The 16,908-nt window shown below is 51.5% G+C and overlaps 1 protein-coding gene across 4 annotated transcripts; it reads left to right on the forward strand.

Moving 5' to 3' along the window:
* The first annotated feature begins 1,409 nt into the window (after positions 1-1,409).
* Positions 1,410-14,191, forward strand: FAM25A (family with sequence similarity 25 member A). Of its 4 annotated transcripts, XR_016038751.1 has the most exons (8): positions 1,410-1,583; positions 3,266-3,328; positions 3,531-4,624; positions 7,629-7,672; positions 9,832-9,994; positions 10,695-10,807; positions 11,294-11,491; positions 13,999-14,191. XR_016038751.1 is itself a non-coding variant. In XM_088842077.1 (7 exons), exons 5-7 carry the CDS (start codon positions 10,760-10,762, stop codon positions 14,130-14,132), a joined length of 396 nt encoding a protein of 131 aa, XP_088698203.1. In that variant the 5' UTR covers positions 1,429-1,583; positions 3,531-4,624; positions 7,629-7,672; positions 9,832-9,994; positions 10,695-10,759; the 3' UTR covers positions 14,133-14,191. The 4 variants fall into 4 exon arrangements, 3 of the variants coding, with proteins under 3 accessions (XP_088698203.1, XP_088698202.1, XP_055281267.2); XM_088842077.1 differs by lacking the exon at positions 3,266-3,328 and having other exon boundaries at positions 1,429-1,583; positions 11,278-11,491; XM_088842076.1 differs by lacking the exons at positions 1,410-1,583; positions 3,266-3,328 and adding an exon at positions 12,873-12,935 and having other exon boundaries at positions 4,460-4,624; positions 11,278-11,491.
* Positions 14,192-16,908: the final 2,717 nt, after the last annotated feature.

Raw genomic sequence — 16,908 nt, forward strand, 5'->3', positions numbered from 1 at the left:
AAAATAGGGAGGACTCCGACAGACGTGCAGAGACAGGCCCAGAAAGGGTTAATCAGAGAGCGGCCTTAAAGAGGGTCCAGTCACAGGCTGACGGGGTGGCCTCCAGGCTCCAGTGGGCCAACTCGAGTGGAAGAGTGCTGGGCTGGGTGGTGGCCTAACCTGCAGCCTTGGGCATCAGGAGGTTGTGCCTCAAGGGTCGTTTTGTTGTCCCTAGGATCCCTGGCTGACCTACTGACACGCAAGTCACTAACGACCCTCCCTCCTCCGAGGCCCTCTGGCCATCCCTAAGCCCCTCATGCTCAGTCCCTGGAAAACTGACTTGAGCAACCTGCAGCTGGGCCGCTCCCTTACTCACAGTGTGGTCTGGGGTACTTTCCACCCAAGTCCTTGGGCTTTGGTGACCGACAATGATTTCCTTGCCTCGGCTGGACACACACGGACGGCCCTTTCTGTTATTCCCCCTCCACTTGGAGCTGTGTAGTTCCCAGTCAGGGCCGCACGAGGGGTGACTTGAGGGTCACTCAAGGGTCACTTGAGTCGCCAGTGACTGGCCTCTACGGAAGGAGGGTGGGACTTATTCCACAGTCTCTCCACTGTCCCAGCAGCAGTTGGGCAGATGGCATCTGCCAGTCTGCAGTGTCCAGGCTGAGTGCGTGGGACCCGCTGGTTTTGTGTTGGTCAGGGCCCTAGGGTTTACAGCCCACCGACTCAAGACTTGAGCCCTTGCCACGTGAATTTTGGTGAGACCTGAGACTCTGATGCTGGGAGGGATTGGGGGCGGGAGGAGACGGGGATGACAGAGAATGAGATGGCTGGATGGCATCACCAGTTCAATGGACGTGAGTTTGAGTGAACTCTGGGAGTTGGTGATGGACAGGGAGGCCTGGCGTGCTGTGATTCATGGGGTCTCAAAGAGTCGGACACGACTGAGCGACTGAACTGAACTGAAATTACCCTCTGTGCCTCATCTTCTTCCTATAAACTACTAACAACTCCCATTCCAAGAGTTTTGTCGTAAAGGTTACACAAGAGGCTGGAGGGGTTTGCACAGCGCCAGGCACAAAGTAATAAAAAGCAGCTGCTATTAGTTACAACTCCACCTGGTGCTGATCCCCACCTCCCTCACCCCTCCCAGGTTGGGGAATCCTCGCGCCCACCCGGTGGAGGAAGATTGCTGCGCCCCCTTGTGTCCCCAGCCACTGTCCCGATCCCCGATCCAGCCCCTCTGCAGCCCTGAGACCCTCTTCAGACACTAGTTGGCACCCCTCCCCGCTTTCCCATCACGGCCTGCCTGAGGCCAGGATGTGCTTTCGGGCTGGCGGGTACTGGAGCAGGGCCCGGTCACTCCCCTGAGCCCGAGTGCTGGGAACCGCCCCGCGCCCCCTCCAACCCCCCTTCGTGCGGGGAGGGGCCGGCCCTGGGGCGCCTTAAAAACCAGAGCTGGCGCTCGGGTCGCAGCCGCTTTGAGCAGGATCCAACATCGCTGCGGCTACCCTTAACCACTCGCAGACCCCCCGCAGCCATGGCCGGCAAGGGCTTGCAGGACCTGAAGCAGCAAGTGGAGGGGGCGGCCCAGGAAGCGGGTGAGAACAGAGCGCTACGCGGGCACACCCGATGGACTCGGGGGTTGGGGGGCGCAAGCCAGGGACCAGTGCAGCCGGAAAGTGGACGGGGGTGGGGGTGGCTCCGGCTAGGAAGGGCTCTCTCCGGAGTTGCAGGGACCTGGCAGGACGCCCACCCCGACCAGCCCAGGAATGATGCCTTGAGGCAAGCGGGAGAACAGCGGTGCCTGGGCGGGGTGATGCATCGGGCATTGCCAGAGCCAATCCGAGGAGGCTGCGAAGGCGGGGAGTGGCCCCTCCCGGGCCCTTAGGGGAGTGAAGAAGGTCCACGGGGAAAGCCGACTCTGTCACCCTGCGATCTCTGCCCGCCAGGGTCCCAGAGGCCCATAGAACCAGGATGGGATGAGGGAAGCAGCTCGACTCCCACTGGGCTTCCTTTTGAGCACTCCTCCCTTCCCCCGCAGTACTAATTTCCTCTTAAGTGCTCACCCGGAGGACCTTCCCACCCTCCTGCGGCCAAGGCAGGTCACTAGTCTCAGTCTCCATCTCCAGCTCTTTCCTCCTCAGACCTGAGGTTACACACTGGGGGGTGAAGATGGACTGGGGAGCAGGGGATGTGAGGAGACTCTGGGCGAACCAGTAGCACCTGTTCCGGTTCCGGTTCAGCCTCCCTTGGGACTGCAGCTCCCAATCAGTCCTATGCATATCCCAGTCATCAGACAACCCCTAAACCCACCCCATCCTTCATCCGTGCCCTAAGAAAGCAAACCGTTGCTCCCCTAGGCTAAAATGGTAGCAGGAAGCCTCTGCTTACAGCACCCTTCCTTCTGGCCCTCACTTTTCCCATCTGTAGGCTGAGTGCAAAGGCTCCTTCCCTGTGGTCTTGACTGTGCTATATCAGACAAGGAACCCAGGGACCTCTGTGAGCAGCAGATCTAGGGCCTGCCTGACCCCTGTGTACCTGGCCCCCAGGATCTGGGTAAGGTAGGCCCTTTACTGTTTAGCAGCGAGGATAAGTTAGATCGCTGAAGGCCAGAGCACCTGTCTGCCTACCCAGCAGGTGGGACACATCTGAGCTCCTGGAAACCCTGTTCTCCACAGGTATAAACTCTGGTATAGAGGAGATGGCCTGACCTTGGAAGTTTCACCTATTTCCTGCACTTCATTTCCTAATGCCTTAAGCTGACTGCCCACAGAGGCAACTGGCAATCATTGCTTGTGTGCCCTCTGGGGACAGGCACAAGAGAGAGGAGGCAGTGAGAATGCCTTGCAAAGTAGAAGCCCCAGTGGTGGGAATTCAGGCATCTGGGCCAAGCTTCTAGGGGAGAAGTTGTTAAAGGGGGCAGGGTTCTTCCTGGGCCATGCCCAGCAGCAGCCACAGCCCAGATGCCAATTCCAGCCTGGCCCTGCCCTGTCTTCCTTCCTCTGTTGGATATTTTCTCAGCAGTCCTGAAGATCTCAAGGGAAGCAAGCCAGAGGGGAGGAGCCCAGAGTTATAAATAAACAAGAATAATACCCTGGAGTCATGGAAAGGGCTCATGTCCCTCACTGACTGAGTGGCCTTGGTTAAAGGACTTTACCTTAATGGCATCCATCCTTGGGGATGTAAGACAGACCACTCTAGAGAACAGACGGGGTTGGCAGGTGGAGCCCCTGTGGTTAGTGGTATCTCAAGAGCTAAAGCCCACATCTCTCTGTTCCAGTGACTTCGGCCGGAACAGCGGTTCAGCAAGTGGTGGATCAGGCCACAGAAACAGGGCAGAAAGGTCTGGTGGGGCTGGTGGGCAAGAGGGTGGACAGCCCCAGCACACCTCCATACTCCACCCAGCCCTTGTCCAGACACACTGTCTCTTCTGCAGACCCTCTATCCTCATTGCTTCCTGGGAGGGAGCCCCAGGGGAGGCTAACCCTGCATGGCTGTGGTTCCCCAGGGTCCTGCCCTCAACTGCTCTTTCCTTCCTTCTCCAGCCATGGACCAGGTTGCCAAGACTACCCAGGAAACCATCGACAAGACTGCTAACCAGGCCTCTGAGACTTTCTCGGGTTTTGGAAAAAAATTTGGCCTCCTGAAATGACAGAAGGGAGACATGGGTGACTCCCTTCTAGGCCCGGAGCTCTGGCAGGCTCTTGGTGGGCCACCTCATTAAAACATATATTCCTACCCTGTGCCCACTTCATGACTCCTTCCACACTGGGCCCAGCCCTCCCTCGCTTAGAGCAGAGCCTCAGCCCAGAAACTCAGCCCCTAGTCCAGAGACAGTCCTGGCATTCCAAATTCGGAGGAAACCCAGACTGATTGTCCAAGAACTCATTTTCCTTTTCTCAACCGCGTATCCCCACTCTCCCTTATTTTAAATTCAAACCCCATTTAGGTACGTGCCTCTCCCCGCCCCTGATTCCAAAACCCGGCCCTTCCTAGAAAGGGCATACTCGATCCCCAGATCCTAGAGGAGCTCAGCTCTGGGTGGGGGAGTAAAGGTTCCAACGGCCACGGCCTCGGGAACTTCTCCCAGTGAGCTGAGCCAGGAGGCTGGGAGCATCAAGGCAATCCAGAGCTGGGCGCCGGCGAGGACTTCAGGCGGCAGGAACCCTCGGGGAAGACAGGGGACGCAGGGGAGTGGCTCTGCCCCTAGCCCCTCTAACCAGCCCGTCCGGTGTTTGTGCGACTGCCGCACCCAGCGTTGAGTCACCGGGCGGGACCAGGAAGGCGAGGACACGGCCCGAAGACTTGAGCCCCGCCCGATTGACTTGGTTGGCGCGGCCGCCAAGAGCTCCGCCCACGACACGCCCCCTGGGAGGGCCCTGCGGCGCACAGGGCGGTGCACGTGAGCGCGGGGCACGCGGGCGTGCAGCGCAGGCACCCTGCAGAGTGCGTGCGCGCGCTAGATCACTGGCGTTGGCACCCTTTCCGTTCCGGATGCACTAGTATCTTCTGGCCTAGGGTGGAGACCAGCGATTTTGTCGGGCAGGTCCCCAAGACGATCTAGAGTTCGCGCAAACTTTATTCCCTCCAACCTCCCCTGCACGTGTCCACGTGTTCATGCACGCGATACCAGCTCTGGGTAAGTCCTGCGGGTGGGTGACTCATCGTTGCCACAGGATAAGCCCAGCCCTGGCGCCGGACGCTGGCGGCCCTCTTCATCCGAACCCTTGCCACACCTTGGCTGGTAACGCCCCATTCCCTTTCCCCACCTCCCTGCCTTTGTACACACTGTTCCCTCCGTCCGTATGATCTTTTTTTCTCTTCTGGACGGGTACATACATAGTCATTCCATTTCAATTCTGACTGCAAGATGTTGGCTACAAGGCACTTCCAGTTCAGGCGAGACTGATAGAAAAAAAGCGTCGTCTTTGCTTCATACTGGAGACCGGCTTTCCCAGAGGCTTTCCGCGACCTGCCAGCATGGTGCAGCGTCGTGCCCACCCCTTCACACTCGCCCAGCCCAGGTCTTTATGTGTGTAACCATCTGCCCAGGGGACCTTTCCTTTCTCCAATCCGAGATCCCTCCCAAGGAAGAAATAGGTTTCCGCCCTAATCCTTAGTATCTGTCACCCTCACCCCAGGGCCAAGCTCAGTTTCATGGTTTGTTCCTGTTTCTGACTTCCCCAGAGAAGGCCTCACCTGGTCTACAAAATGGGCTAAGACCTAAAGGGAAGGTCCTGGAAGAGATAACCTGGAGGTATATGTGGAGGTGCTTCCAGCATCTCCAGGAGCCCTTGCCTGCAGGAGAGGATGCCAGGGTTGGGGGAGATCACGTGGGGCCACACCGGCAGGCGGGTGGGGCTGAACTATGAGAGCCCTCAGATCCTTTTTGGTAGGCAGCCTTCCCCTGCCTGACTCAGGAGAAATCCCAGTTGGCCCAACAATCTTTCTGAATCCTGTTTTCCTTCTGAGTGTAGGCATTAGGAATGAGTGTGTGAGCCATCTCAGACCAAGGAGAGGAGGAGTCAGGTCTGAGGACCAGGAGACTTCTAGGAAAGGGTTTTTCATCCTCAAAAAAAAAAAAAAAGACAAAGGAAGAAGCATTTCTTCCTCGTCCACTGGACATTTTTGTGACCTGAAATGATCCTTAGAACTCTGGCAGCCACTTCTAACCTCAGGAGGAAGGAGCCTGAGGAAAAGCCAACTTGCTGATTAGGGCAGAGCTGCTGCTGCTGCTGCTGCTAAGTCACTTCAGTCGTGTCCGACTCTGTGCGACCCCATAGACGGAAGCCCACCAGGCTCCCCCGTCCCTGGGATTCTCCAGGCAAGAACACTGGAGTGGGTTGCCATTTCCTTCTCCAATGTGTGAAAGTGAAAATTGAAAGTGAAGTCGCTCAGTGGTGTCCAACCCTTAGCGACCCCATGGACTACAGCCTACCAGGCTCCTCCGTCCATGGGATTTTCTAGGCAATAGTACTGGAGTGGCTAGCCATTGCCTTCTCCTTAGGGCAGAGCAGAAGTATGAGAAGAACCTAGATCCCAAGTTATTTTATTGAGTCTGTAATTTAACCAGTCCTGCACCTGCCACACACTAGGCGAAAGGATCAGTTTTCTCATCGTTTAAGCTGCTGTGAAGTAGGTGTCTATTACAAAGAAAAGCTAAATCCGGATGTTACCACAATGATACTGAGGTCCTTCATTTGCCAGCCTCACGCACCTCCTCAGCCTCCTTCCTCAACACCCCCACCCCCGCAGTCTCAGCCATGTTTGTTCATTTCCCTTGACATCGTGCTTCAGTTCACCTCAGTCTGTGTGCTGTTTTTTTTCTACTTGGAATGCTGTCCATCCTTCCTCATAAATGACCCTTGTCTAGGTGGCTTCTGCTCTTTCATCCTTCAGATCTCAGCTTTCCAGATTGGCCCCCAGCATACACAGAATGGGTCCCGCCACTGTCAGAGTACTTCTTTTCCACACTTATATACTAATGAGTGGCTCTCCTGTGTGCTTTGCTGTGATGGTTCTCAGCAGGCTGCAGCCAAGTCCCCTGTGCTGATTAGTGCAGGCCCAGAGTGGGGCTCTGGCCACCTCTGCCGAATGAAAGCAGGGATGATGGTCTGTTGGTTCTCTTACCAGCTGACAGAGTTGTCACGCGAGGTTCACTGTAGTACCATCTCTAGAGTGCAGCCCATTCCACGGCTCTCTGCCCCATGCAGCTGATGCTCCCATGTACTGTGCAGATGCCTCTTTCTGCATTCCTCGATCCCCCCAACACTGAGCCCTGGGAGTGGGGTCAGGTTGGACTTGTCTGTGGCTGTATGTCTGGGACAAGGTGGACATGGTGCTAGGGAGCCGTGGGAGCCTGTTGGAGCCCAGGCCTGTCTCCATGAGGTTCATGACGTTAGTGAAACCCAAGTAGGCTGAGGAGGAGAAGGCTGTGACCACTGCACCTGCTGGGCCTTGGTCAGGTCTCCGGAGATGATTCTCCCGTTAGCAATTCCTCTGGTAGTTCCTGATTCTCCAAACCCCAGTTCCCCAACTAGCCAAACACAAAGTCACGAACATCACGTTTTGGACTTTTGCTCTGATTCCCATCAAATTGCAGATGAGAAGGGCAGAGTTTTCTGCTTTCCACCTTCTCTCCCTTTCTCCTTTTTTTTTTTTTTTTTTGGTTGGTGTTAGCTGTCTCACTTCTACTTTGTGAAAATACATAGCATTTGCATTCCATTCCTCCACACCTTTGTTTTGTCTTAGATCTGTAACTGAAGATACTAGAAGCAGCCTGCCATTGTCTGCTGATATATATTCTATTATCTCTTGGTTGGTTGGAGTTAGTCCTCCAGGAGTTTCCGCAAGAATGAAATATTTTCAGATGAACTGAGAAGACGTCTGGGATGTGAACTGAGAATTGTTATAGCTAGGCCCCTTGGGTTATAGCAGTGTGTCCATGAGGATTCATGGTGTTCTGTTTTTTGTGTGTGGCATTTTCTATTTTTAAAAAGGTTAAAAATTAAGAAAGAAGAGCTCATGTGAACCATATTCTGTGTTCTTAAATGTGTGGAAATGTTAGTCTGTAGCCTTTATACTTTATCCTCAACTGGGTTTGAAATTTTCAGCTCACACTTTCTTCCTTGAGTGTCTTCTAGATATGGCTGCAGTGCCTTCTGCCACAGAAGATTGAATAATTCCTGTAAGTCTGATTTCTATTTCACTGGAATTTCTTCTTTTTAAAAATATTCATTTATTTATTTGTGGCTGTGCTGGGTCTCTGTTGCTGTGTTGTTGTTCCTTGTTGCCCCATAGAGTTTCAGGAAGGGGAAATGGGACTGTTTAGAATTTAAGCTGCTGTCATGTTGCTTCCAGACCTGGAAGTCTGGCAGGCTAAGCTGGTGTTCTCTGTTTATATAGAATCCACACACTGTGTGCATTTTACTCCCTGCCGTCACCCTGGGAACTTGCCTCTTGAACCGCATTACCCAGGCTCCCTTACCTTTGGGACTTGTTGGGTTCAGCTGCAGGGGATATCAGTAGGAGATGGAGAAGAGAGGCGTTTATTCCTCCTGCTCCCTTCTTGCCGGGCATGGTTGGGCAGTGGCCTTGTTCCTCTGCTGACAGTGGCAGCTCCTGTCTGCTGACCTTCTCCTATAGCTGGAGGTCTCATCAGGGTCTACAGCCCCTCCAGGCTGAGGGAGGTAATAACCCCCATTGCTCCAAGTCCCTGGCAGCCTCGCCGTCTCTCATTGGCTCCCTTAAGTCTGCCCACACCTTTGTGAACTGTCCATTTCCTCAGCTACCCCTTTGATGTGCCCTCTGCCCATGAGTATATGAGAACTGGGTTGCTAGGGAAGTCTTCTTTTGGTGACTGACAAACCAAGTCTCCAGGAATTTCTTCTTGGCTCCCTTGTGACTGGAAGGGGTCTGTATGTACTGGGAGCTCAAATCCATGAAGTAGAAGTAGGAGAAAGCGTAGGCAGGATGACAGTTATAAAACTCTTGCTGTTCATGACATTTGCAGTCACAGGAGAAAAATTTATTGTGCTTCAGATGTGAGACAGCCCTAAGTATTTAAGCATACTTAAACTTTTTTTCCCCCCAGAATTGTTCATTGCTCAGTTGGCAAATTGCTTTTGAAAAATTGGCTCTCCTTGACTTGATGATGGAGTCATCTGGTCCTTTGCCAGACTGGGTTGTTGAGCAGATTCCATTTGAAGAATTAGTAGACTCTTGTCAAAGCTTAATTCTCACAGCCCCAAGTGTAGGACTTGACCTTCTGACTCAGGACAGGCTGACTCGGCTGCCTGTGTTCAGGCCTGCTCTGTTGGGACCCATCGTGACAGGCTTCTTCCCAGATGGGGTGGTTCCTACCTGAGTCACCCCAATCTCATCCAGGTAGGAGTAGCCCAAGCCCAACCCCTTAGACTAGAATCCTTCTTAAGAGGGTGTGAGACTGTCCTAGGTTCTTTGGGCTGAAAAGGAGTCCACCCTCAGGGAGCCCGGATGGGCTGGGCTGAGCTGAGAGGCCAGGGAGCTGGTCAGAGCTACAGTGGGAAGGCTGGTGGGACTAGAAGTGGGCCAGAGCACCAAGGTCTGGGGCCCAAATCCAGTTTTGGGCAGCTTGGCCTCTCCAGGCCTTCTCTCTCCTTGTTGCATTCGGGATCTGTACCTGAACCCAGCCTTGTCAGGAGATTTGGGGCCATGATATGTTTTCACTGGAGTTTGGTTGCTTACACCAGGGACATGCATTAATGAGGAGAGAGTCCCATGGGCCAGGGGATGTAGTGAAGGTAACAGTAGTCTGACAGGAAGGAGGAAAAGTGCAGCCAGAGGGCTCCTAGCTGGGACTGGGGCCAGAGTCCTGCTGAGTGACCGAGCCCTGATGGGCCTGTCAAGGAGCTGGTGAGCTCCCAAGGAGAGGGCCACAGTGAAGAGTACCCATGGGTGGGCACTGGCGGGGTGGGGCATGGGGTCTGGAAGCCATCCCAGAACTGGTGGGTGACACTGCCATCCTGTCAAGGGGTCCAGCAGAAAGGACCCATGTAGGGGTGAAGGACACACACAACCTCAGAGGAAACAGGGGGTTTTGATGGGTCCAGGCAACGTCCGGATGGGTCTCTCAGGCCAGTTCCCAACAGCCATGTCCCAGAAGTGCCCCCACACTTGGCAGTGTTGTCCTAATACCATGAGCTGAACTCTCTGGGGTTTGGATATAACAGGGAGGCCAGAGTCATCTCGACTTGCTTAAACTCCAGGGCCCTTCACTTTCATGGCCCCTTCTGAGTCCACAGGGTCAAACATATATATGTGTGTGTGTATATATATATATTCACACGAATAGTAATATTCTTAAAGGGACTCTCCAAATTGTTTAAGACCTGATCAACTCCTGCTTATGGCACGTGTGGGGCTATGGCCTTGTGACACAGAGTTCCTGCTGCCTCCAGCTCCACTGCCCAAGGCCTCCCAGCACCACTCAGGAATGTGGGAGAGCCTTGACTCCTTAAGCCTGTGTCAGGTAAACACTAATTAGACCCCGCCACTCCCTCCTGGACTCCTCTGAGGGGTAAGGAAGCCTGTATGGGGGGAGCAGCCTCAAACTCCTGCCCTAGGCCTGGACTTTATGAGCAAGTCCTTAAAAGGGCCTTCCCTCCATGACTCCTAACCTGAGTCTGTGGGGGGAGTCTCATCGCCAAGCCCTCTCACTCTGAGGCAGCCTTATACCCCTGCCACTCTTTGTTCCACCCATCGGTTGCTTAGGGCTCACTGCAAAGCAGCATGGACCTAGCTAGCATCCCTAGCACATCACTCTTAAGAGGGTGGGAATAGAAGTCTACCAAAAGTTTGAATGCCTGGCCCCACCAACTATCAGTGACAAGGCCAGGAAGGCATGGATGCCCCCATTTTATAGATGAAGAAACTGAGGCTCAGCTGGGCTAGTGACTAAGGGAAGCAGTATGTGATATGTGGCTTGAGGCTTCTCTCTCCATCCTGAGTAACTCGGAAGGCAGTCTGGCTCCTTAAGCATGTAATGTTTCAGGGACTGGTAGAACTTCTTTCCGGAACTCTTGCTGGAGCCAGAAGCACATCCCCAGATGGTGGCAGGGTCCTCCATTTACTCCCCTAGGACCTCTTGGGTGGGCACTTCTGACTTCCCAGGGCTTCCCTAAGAGGCCAGGCTCCAAGGCAAAAGGAGGACTGGGTTCCCTTACCTGCAGGCTGCCTCAGTGCTGGGTCACCCAGGCGCTCCCGTGAGTGACAACCAGATAACTGCAAGTCAAGGATGGCTAGACCTCTGGTCAGTGTTCCAGCCTTCTCAGCCTTGGACCAGGTATGGCCCTCATTTTCCCTACTCCCCCAACTGTCCAGTGGAGGCTGTAAGGCCACTCTGCTGAGCTGAGTTGTTGGGAATAGGGAGGGCAGCGGCCTCCACTCCACTTGTATTCCTGGCCTGGGGGCTGCCTAGGTCCCCAGGCTCACAAAATGCTACACCCCTGACTAGGCCACTGTAGGGATAGTAGGCAGTGGGCTGGAAGTTCTCGGCCTTGTCTGGATACACAGCTGTGCCCAGACTGCCATGAGTCCAGGGGACTGGCAGGGCTGAGGTCCCCAAATGCCTGTCACCCCACAGGGCACTAAGGCCTCTTGCCTTGGGAGAGGGGTATGTCCCAGAACCGAGCTCTGTCCGGCCTCATGCTTCTGGTCCCTGCCCCTCATGGGCTCTCAGGTTATGGGGTGTGGGGGTCTCTTGCTGCCAGAGGAGCACGTCCCCAGCCACAGCGCTGGGGTGGCCCCACCCAGCTTCTTCCTCCTGCAGCCTGTGCTGACTCACCACAGGGTGAGGGCTCGTGTCCCGGAGCCCAGCCGGGCATCAGAGGCATCTATAAAAGCAGACTGGTCCAGGCCCCAGCATCCTGCTTGATTACCACCTGTTGCCACACAATGCTGGGAGGCCTGGGGAAGCTAGCTGCCGAGGGCCTGGCCCACCGCACGGAGAAGGCCACTGAGGAAGCTGGTAAGGACCCTGGGGCTCCTTTCTCCTTGTATGGTTCCTCCCACTGGGGGACTCAGGACAGACTTGACTGGGCCAGTGAAAAGCTGATCCCAGCAAGACTGGGGCAGGCTTTGGCCCCATGGAGAACCAAGGATGATCAGCTCCATAGGGATGGAGGTAGGGGACTGTAGAAGCTAAACCAGTAGGAGCCATGAGAGGTCCACTGCCCGAGCAACCCTTCTCGTCAGACCTATTTTGCACCCCACCCCCCAGGCTTGACACATTCTTGGGGTCTGTGGCTGTGGGACAGAGGCAGCAGCTCAGAGGAGGCCCCTGGTAGCAGGAGGGGAGCCAAGGTGCCTGATGAGCAGCTGGTGACTTGACTCCTTGCCTCTGGAAACCGGCAGTGGGTGGGAGGTTTTCATGTTAAAGGAGCTTATTCTAAGTATCCTATAGATGATACAGGAAAAGTAAGGTAGATTTTAACTTTTTACCATAACTTTAAAGCTTCAAAGATTTCTTGCTTAAGAATCACTAAGTCTGATTGTGTTCAAAGTCAGCCCCCAGCGTTTACACAAAGGACATTTTCAGTTTCTTCAAAGTCCCCAGAAACACTTTTTTGTACATCAGTCCTTAGATACAGAGAAGCTGATCCAAGCCCTACCCGTTTGACATTTTGTGAAAAACAGCTTGTGCCCAAGTTTGCTGTTCTTTTTCTAAATGGTTGCAAACATGTCTGTGTTTCATTTTAGCTTTGCAACTGCTGTTGACTGTCTACTTTCATCTTGACCAGCTCTCTGAGCGCTGTGTTATTCCCAGTCAATGGACAAGGGAATCCAAGCAGTGGAGTTAATTCTAGGAGTTAGAATCTGAAATAGTTCTTCTGACCCAACATCTTTCAGTTCGAGCACGTTACCACCCTAGGAGGGCAGAGAGTTTTGTCTTATTGGAGGAATTGCTTTGGGGGACTTGGTGTTGCCGTGGGCGGGGAGTGGTAGTGGTGGTGGTGGTGAAGCTTTGACTTTCAGCCTCCTGCTGCGGCCTCCATCCAGCCATAGACAGCACAGCAGCTCACCTGAGAGGTGTGGTGACCTGGGAAATAGGCCCAGCCTTGGCTCCAGGTCCCCAGCCGACAGGAAGGCCTGCTAGTCAGCATTCCAGGCTTTGCTGGGCAAGGGACATGGGGAGCCCTGTGCCCTCACCCGCTTGGCTGCTAGCAGCCAGGTCCCACTCCAGTCTCTGAAGGAAGCCAGCTGGGGGGTTCTTGGTGAGCAGTTTGTCCTGTCCTGGCGAGAGTAGCATCCCTGAGGCCCTTTGGGGATACCCAGGGCTGTCTGGGCCCTGCCCTGAGGACAGGCAGCTTACACTGTGCTCTCACTCTGGGCTTGTCTCATCTTTTCAGTTCACGTTGTGGAGGGGGTGGTGAAGGAGGTGATAGATCATGCCAAGGAGGCTGGAGAGAAAGGTAAGGCCAAGTTTGGGGTGGGAAGGAGGGAAGCTGGGTGCTGGCAGCAACCGGTTCCTTGCCTAATCAGGTCAAACCCTGACCCCGATGTTGCTTCCTTTCAGTTGGTGTACAATTATCTGCACTCATCTGAGGTCTCACACTGTACTTTGCTAAAGCACGACCATCTAGATAGTCCTCTCTGTGGAATGTTAATAGGATGGTGTCACAAAAGATCAGGTGGCAGTGTGCTGGGACAAAACATTGGAGACATAAATTATATATTTATACAAATACGTATTTATTTAAATGTTCATATGTTTGTTTATATGTTTCTGAATCACAGTGTACAAAGCTTGTGTATGTCTCTCTCCTTAAAACAAAATAGTTTGCAGATGGATTAGGACTTAAATATAAATACATGAAATTATTAAATTCATAGAAAAGAACATAGATTTTGGCATAATCTCAGAGAATGGAGGATCTTTTTAATGATACAGAAGATCCAAAGGCCATAAAGGAAATATTAGGTAAATTGGACAGTGCGTGCTCAGTCACTTCAGTCGTATCCGACTTTCTGAGACCCCGTGGACCATGGCCCACTAGGCTACTCCGTCCATGGTATTTTCCAGGCAAGAATACTGGAGTGGGTTGCCATTTCCTTCTCCTAAATTGGACAGTATAAAACTTAAAAAATTTCCATAGTGAAAAAAAAAATACCATAAGCCAAATCAAAAGAAAAAACACAAAGTGAACAAAAATATTTGTAGTAGAAATGATAACCCAATATAAAAATGACCAAAAGATATAAACAGTTCACAGAAAATTGAAGCCTGAGTAGGCAGTACACCCACAAGCAGATGCCCTGTCTCACTAATTGGAGAAATGCAGGCTGTTTGGAGAAATAAAAGCAAGTGTGAATGCCCTCATCCAGGAGCTGCGCTATGCTCTGTCCCACAGCTCCTGCAGGGTGCAACCCAGTAAGACTGTCACATCCCACACACACTCCAGGTGACCAGCCCAGCGAGTGACTTGAATTGTTTTCTTTGCTCACCTGGACATTCTTCTTCTTCCTTCCCAACAGCCATTGCTGATGCTTTAAAGAAGGCCCACGAGTCGGGGGACAAAGTGGTAAAGGAAGTCACTGAGACAGTGACCAACACAGTCACGAATGCTGTCACGCATGCAGCAGAAGGCCTGGGCAAACTGGGACAGTGAGCTTGCCTGCCACCATCAGGCTCTTCCTGAATCGCAATAAAAAGCTGTGATTAAATGTGTACATTGAGCCCTGGATTTGTTCCTGTTTGGATGGAAACATTGCCTGTGTCCTGAGTATCCCCTCTGCAGGGACAAGGGGCCAGCACCTTGGTTCCCACTGGGGGTCACATAGTTCCCTGTGATTAATCAGATGTGCTGCTTTCACTTTAGATTTCTCATGTCAGCACGGAGCTCTTGAGGACTGTTTGTGTCTCTGCTACATCTCTTAAAAGACTATTTCCCCAGAAACTACACAAAGCTTTCAAACACCTCAGTGCTTCAAGGACACCCCAAGTTCAGCTTATGTTTTCTTTGGGTTTTCTTTGAAATGTTCTTGCAGGAGTCAGGGAAGATAACAGACCAACTTGAGCTGGGCAGGATCAGGCAGATTGAGCTGCTTCAGGTTCTCAAAGAGGCTTTAGAGAACTGTTTCTTCTGGACAATCACAGAATCATGACTGTCATGGAGAAACTGAATCCGCCCCCTGTTGGAGCCTCTGTCAAAAGTCTTTGCTCAGAGACGTGGGTTAGGCTTAAACTGGCTGTAATAGGCAAGAAAGCCTGGCCTTCCCTCCTTCCTGCCATGAATGAATCAGTACCATAAAAGGTGTTTTGTGGAACGAATTAGTTGCTCACCGTATGTCTGATGCTCTTTCAGAATTAGCTTCACAAATTTCTGAATGGCCCAGGAATATCCAGTGTCCTGGCTTGAAACATTTGCTACTGTCCAGCTGGGTCTGGACCTTATATCTTGATTTGGTTTCTGATGACTTTTGAATTTTCCCAGTCCAAACCCAAGTTCAAAAGGATGTGAATTGTGAGTGTTAGTGTCAATCAGAACAGGCTCTTTGGTCGGGAGTTCCTCTTAGCAGAGTTTATTTTATTCTTCAGGTATACAGAGGCCCAAAGGGTGAGAATACATCCTGACATATTTGTGATAACATGAGATTGGTAAACACCCTAAAATGATAATCAGAAATCACTTGGTTGGCAAGCTTAATTGTGCTAATTAGGTTTGACACACACTATAGAATTGACATTTATTACTTCTGCCGCTGCTGCTGCTAAGTCGTTTCAGTCGTGTCTGACTCTGTGCAGCCCCATAGACAGCAGCCCACCAGGCTCCCCCGTCCCTGGGATTCTCCAGGCAAGAACACTGGAGTGGGTTGCCATTTCCTTCTCCAATGCATGCAAGTGAAAAGTTCTAGTGTATTTATAATGCCTTAGCATGAAAAATGGGACTTTTGCTTAGATGGCCATCTAAGGACTGCATAACAATTACTGCATTTCTATGAAAGGGAATACTCTGTGGCTGTTAAGGGACTTCCCTGGTATCTCAACTGGTAAAGAATCCACCTGCAAAGCAGAAGACCCTGGTTCGATTCCTGGGTTGGGGAGATCCACTGGAGAAGGGATAGGCTACCCATTCCAGTATTCGTGGGCTTCCCTGGTGGCTGTTAAGAATGAGAAAAATGTACATATATCATTAGGGAACATGTACAAATGAGTTAGTAATATGTGAAATATGTATATAGAACTAGTTCATTTTTTTCAAAGCAAAACTGGTAGAATATATATATATATATGTATGTATATATCAAATGTTAACCATGTCTATATATATATATAAAATATTAACTGTGTTCAACTCTGTGTTTCTTTGGAAATATGAGGAATCCTCACTTTTTCTATTATATAAATGTAATTGATGCTTGAATTTAAGAGAAAACCAATACAGATATATTTTGAAATGTGCTTATGGAGGCCACATTCTAGCTTATTGAAGATTGCTTCCTAATTAAGTGCTACTTAAAGTCTGCTGGTTTCATATTTGAAAACCAGTGTAATAGGGAAGTACCTTTGTATTCTATTACAAGTTGATCACTAAAGGGATATTTCCTGTAAGCTTAAATTATAGGTAAGGGGCCATCTCTGGAAAACCTGCCTCCCAGGTAATGAACATTAAGCTAAAATACCTTTATTTAGCTCTCAGGAAACATGCTGACCAGGCACACCTGTGAATGACTACAGGGAGGAAGAAATTAACACATCTCTCCTGGAGGCTGAGGGGAACCAGGAAGTGTCTGACTTTACTCCCTCCCCTTTTAGTGTGAAAGAACCCTACCTCAGGCAGAATGGTTCTTTGGAATATGAGGCCACCAAGATGGCCTTATATGTTGGCTTTCTGAATAAAGTTGTTAATCCTTGCCCCAACAACTCATTTCTCCACTTATCGGCCTATAGTGTGGTGAACAGCATGAGCTGCACCAAAATTTGTTTGAGTTCAAGATTTGCTACTCATGGCTAGCCAGCCCTTGTTGGGGAGTTTTCGGGTAAGGCCCTAGCAACTGCTGGGCCACTTAACCTGAGGATCTTGCCTTCAAAATTCCCTGAAGCAGCACTGGCTTCCCCAGAACTTGACAGTTGGAGCAACAAATCGACGTTTAGGAATTGACAAGCTCCATCGACATAGTAGGGTAAGTTGCTCTGGTGTGTTCAGCCAGAAACTTTTATTTCCTCTTCATTTGGGACTTTTCCTTGGGAATAAGCCAACTTGTTTCATATTTGAGTGGGGTGCCCTGCTGGAAAGCGTAGAGTTGTTGGGCTTTTACTAGACACGTGAACCAGTTCCTTTGCTCCTTTGGATGCTAGCATTGTGCGTGAGGTTTGTGTTCTGTTTGTTTTGAGTTTCCGTCTTTAAAAATGGGGAATATTTTACATATGGTAATATGGATGTT

Source organism: Moschus berezovskii, chromosome 12 (assembly GCF_049115385.1).
Source record: "Moschus berezovskii isolate FMDL1 chromosome 12, NW_MosBer_1.0, whole genome shotgun sequence".
NCBI classification, from domain to species: Eukaryota; Metazoa; Chordata; class Mammalia; order Artiodactyla; family Moschidae; genus Moschus; species Moschus berezovskii.